This window comes from Austrofundulus limnaeus, unplaced genomic scaffold (assembly GCF_001266775.1).
Source record: "Austrofundulus limnaeus strain Quisiro unplaced genomic scaffold, Austrofundulus_limnaeus-1.0 Scaffold419, whole genome shotgun sequence".
Taxonomy (NCBI): Eukaryota; Metazoa; Chordata; class Actinopteri; order Cyprinodontiformes; family Rivulidae; genus Austrofundulus; species Austrofundulus limnaeus.
The window spans coordinates 193394-198080 of NW_013952821.1; the positions used below are offsets into that span (position 1 = coordinate 193394).

At 40.8% G+C, this 4687-nt stretch overlaps 1 protein-coding gene across 1 annotated transcript in view; it reads right to left on the reverse strand.

Annotated features, from left to right (window-relative positions):
- Positions 1-350: 350 nt before the first annotated feature.
- Positions 351-4687, reverse strand: part of LOC106529036 (gastrula zinc finger protein XlCGF57.1) — a 5542-nt gene continuing 1205 nt past the window's right edge. The window contains exon 2 of the mRNA XM_014024368.1: positions 351-1797. Coding sequence (XP_013879822.1) covers positions 482-1797 — 1316 coding nt within the window. The 3' untranslated portion in view covers positions 351-481. The remainder of the gene's footprint in view (positions 1798-4687) is intronic.

The following is a 4687-nucleotide window of genomic DNA, read 5'->3' on the forward strand; positions in this document are numbered from 1 at the left end:
CACACACACACACACACACGCACACACACACACACACTCCTGACTTGACTCACAAATGTGCTTAAGGTACATTCCATTCCTAATCCATAGGGTTCAATACAACATTGGTCCACCTTTTGCAGCTAGAACAGCTTCAACTCTTCTGAAGGCTGTCCACAAGGTTTAGGAGTGTTTATGGGGATTTTTGACCGTTTTCCAGAAGCATTTGTAAGGTCACATACTGACGGTGGACAGAAGGCCTGGCTCTCTGCTCTAATCCATCACAAAGGTGTTCTATGGGGTTGAGGTCAGGACTCTGCAGGCCAGTCAAGTTCATCCACACCAGACTCTGCCATCCATGCTTTGTGCACTGGTGTGGTGCACGGTCATTTGGATGGGTGAGCAACTACTTTTGGCAATATAGTGCATATATTTAAATAATTTGAGTGTTTGTGTAGTATCAGCAAATGTCAGAATTTTTATATCGGTGCATCCCTAACTTCTACATATGATGGACTCGCGTCTTGTGTCTCCTTAGAGCATCGGGTCGAGCAAAACTTGCATCACAAATGTCGCAACAGAATGGTTTTACTCCTGTGTGGAGAATTTTGTGAGCTTTAAGATGTTTCTTTTGCACAAATCTCTTTTTGCAGTCTTTACAAGCAAACGGTCTAACTTTAGTGTCGTCTTTCTGATCCCTTGAGTGAACCAAGGCGTGTCTTTCAAGATGTGACTTTCGGAAAAACTTTCTGTCACACTTATCGCAGGCAAACAGTTTCTCCTCCATATGGAGTTTAGTGTGTCGGTTCAGAGATCCCTGTCGGGAAAATCCCATGCCACAATCCCCGCAGACAAAGGGTTTCACTCCCACGTGACACATCATGTGTACTTTAAGATCCCCGCTAAGTCTGAAACATCGACCACAACTACTGCAGGCGAAGGGTTTTTTCCCTGTGTGAATGAACACGTGTTGCTTCAGAACTGCTTGTGAGTTAAATKTCTTGTCACACACCTGACACTGAAAYGGTTTCTCTCCTGTGTGGTGTGTCATGTGACATCTGAAACCCTGCAAATGACGAAAAGCTTTACTGCACTCCTCACAARTATACGGTTTCTCTCCGGTGTGGATTCTCCTGTGAAGTTTAAGGTGCGCCTGAGATACTAATGTTTTACCACAATCAACACAATCAAATCGTTTCTCGGCTCTAATTTGTTTTTTTCTAGAACGTTTCTTATCCACCAAACTGCCAGAGCTTTTACCTGAATGAGAAGTCATGTGTTTCTGAAGAGTCTGCTTGTTGACAAACTGTTTGAGACACTCCGGGCAGCTGAAGGATTTCTCAACACTTTTACATCTTACTTTGCCTTTTACTCCTGATCCAGGTGTCCTGGTTTCCCTCCAATCTTCATCACTGTCTTCATTGTCAGATSCAGAACCTGACATGTTTTCATCCTTATCATAATCATTGCTGTCTTCAGTCTCTGAAGAGTCTGAAGCCCTCTCATCAGTGTTTGGCTGTAAGTTAGTATTTGGACTCTGGTTCTTGTCTGGTTCTGGTCCTTCACAGTCCTCTCCATCAGTTTCTGTCTTCATGAGCTCAGCTGAGCTGCTGGTTGGAGTTTCTGTCTCTCTGCAGTCTTCAGTTTTGATCTGATGAAGCTGGAATAACTGAGGTTTCTCATCATCTCCACTCTTCACAGGAAGTTCCTCTTCTTCCTCCTTTATGTGGAGGAGTTCTGGGTTCTGCTGATCCAGGCTGGAGCTGCACAGACGAGGAACCTCTTCTTCTTTTTTAACCTTCAACAGCTGCTGGTCATCTGCAACAGACATGTTGAAATCATATTTTACTGTGATTTTAATCATAACACAATGTATTAAACCTCTGTAACACCCATGTTCATATCTTTAGGCAAGGTTACACTTCAGGACCTTTTTTTGTCTGTTTTGATTGCAGGAAACAGAACCAAAAATGAGAAAATGGCTCCCATTCATGTTTCACTGGAGGATAAAAATGTCTTTCTTGTTTTAAAGCAACTCCAAAATTATTGAAAGAAAGTAAAAGTCCAATTTATTTTGTAATGTTTTAGTTCATAAATATACTGTGAGGGTCAAGCTAAGTCTTGCTGAGACTTTATCAGTCTAACAGCCCATTTACAGAACAATGAACAACCTCTGTTCTGGAGATGAAGATGACGAGAAGCAAAACAGTTCTGACATTAGGAACTGACAACAGTAGATTGTATGAGCGCAGGSAACAATGAGTGTATGTTGTTTGTATTAAGGTGATAAGGTAAGACGGGACTAAATTCAGGAGGGTCTTATAGATTAGAGATGTCCAATGAGTGTATCTGCGAGCAGTGAGGGATGACCAKCCAGATTTGACATACWGTTCACACAGTGATGAGTAAGGTAACTGGAGTCTGTGATGAACCATAGAGCTCTATGGTAGACGGACTCTTAAGGACTGCAGGTATTTTGATGCAGCACTCATGTGCAGCACATYACTGTAGCCTAATACTGGCATGAATGTTGCAGCTACTAATGATCTCCTAACTTTCCACGGGAAGCAGGATTTGTTTCTGTAATGAAAACCTAGTTTCAACTCGAGCTTAGTGGCCATTTTAGTGTTGTGGGCTTTGAATGACAAATCATTGATATATATTGAGAAAAGAATGGGAACCAAAACAGAGCCTTGTGGCACCCCTTTGACAACATCTAAGAATGTAGAAGAGGATCCGGCCACATGAACCGACTGTTCTATCCGTCAGGTAATTGGTGAACCAAGAGACTGCCTGTTTCGATAGACCAGAGTGTTCCAGGATGTTTATCAGTAGTTTATGGTCAACTGTATCAAACGCCTTGGACAGGGCCCGTATTTATCAAACTTCTTAGAATTACTCTTGAGAATGCTGCTAAGAGTGGACTTAAGTGCAAAAAAATTCTTAGTTAAAAGCTGAGAGTAAAAGTCATTTATCAAGCAGCTCAGTCTTACTTTAAGCAAAGTGTAGAAGTAATTCTTAAGTGTCAGTTTAGAGCTGATTTGCGACACCTGGCTGTGCCGCAAAGCTGGACCTGGATGACGTCGTTAGAAAACCCCCTGGCATGGACCAATCACTGCCCCGGATTTCATGTTCAAGAATATTGTCGGAGAAATGGCAAGATAAAACTRAAAATCCTAAGATAAGTTCATTTTCAACACACTAATGTTGTCACCTTGTACTGATTGTCTATAAATTACATAAAATGTCCTCATTTTCGACATGAATACAGACAAAAAAAAATGTAATTAAAAACTCAGCAGCTTTAAAGTTTKTTTTTTTTTGTCTCAGAAACTGAGGTAATGTTGAGCTGCTCCCTTCTCCTCTTTGCCACTGTCTGCAGACAACACCGGCTTTACACACAGACACACCCCCATCATTGTATCGCGTGATTGCTAATCTAATAAATGGAATGTTCAATCCCACCGTAATTTTAATTTCAATTTTAATTTTGGGGGCAGGGGGAATGGGGTCGCATGCACTCTATCTTTAATATTTTCTCCAAAAGCCACACACAAATATCCGCCTTTTAGTCCAACATTATACGCATTTTTTTTTTCTTGCAGCTTTTGGTTTTTTTTTTTTTTTGTATATTTCTGATCAAACCTGTTTTCCACCTTATAACTGAGAATAACACTCAGGTGGGGAGGAGGACAGCTGTGATCTCTGTCTTCAGTTCATCTCAGACCGCTAGTGGCAACTCTTAACCACTTAAGAGTCCTCTGGAGCAGTCTTATCTTTTCTTGAGAGTAGAGTGATTCTTAGACTTAAGAATTTTGATAACTGGCACTTACACAAGTCTGAGAGTAGGAGCAAATCTAAGAAATTTTCAGCACTTAAGTGTAAAAACCCACTTTAAGAAGTTTTATAAATACAGGCCCAGGTCTATAAATAATGCAACACAATATTTTTTTTGCAGTCCAGGGTGTGTATGAGGTCATTTAGGACTTTAAGAACTGTAGTAACAGTGCTGTGGTGTTTTCTGAAGCCTGACTGAAATGGTGATAGAATGTTATTTGACTCAAGGAAATCAGTTAACTGGTCACAGACAAGTCTTTCAAACAGTTTGTCTAAGATACATTGTTTTGAGATTAGTCTGTAGTTGTTGACATTAGTGGGTTCAACCCCTTGTAGCAGGGGGAGAACAAAAGCTGATTTCCAGACCTTAGGTATTGTATTTGTGTTGAGACTAAGATTGAAAATATATGAAAGCGGTTCAGCGATGACATCAGCAGCTAGTTTTAGGAAGAGTGGTTTGAYGTTGTCAGGCCCTGCTGCTTTGCATGTGTCGACTGTCTTTAGAGCATTTAGAACCTCTGCGGGAGACACTGCCACAAAGTTAAAACAATTTGTGACGGATTTATTTAGCACATGTGGAGTTGGGGATGGATTTACACCAGCCTGGTCAACAGGTGACATTTCAGGGTGCATCGATTCAAATAGGGAGCCAGTGGATATGAAGTGTTCATTAAAACAGTTAAGTATTGATGATGTCAGAATACCTGAGCTGGTCATTATGGAGCTGGGTAAATCAGTTGTTGTTATCTGACCAGAATTTGATTTTGTTGTTTGCTATAACTTTTTAGAGTCGTTAAGGTTTTTGGTGGACTCAGTCAGGTAATAATTTGACTTAACACTTCTAATAAGGGTTGTGCATTTGTTTCTAAGC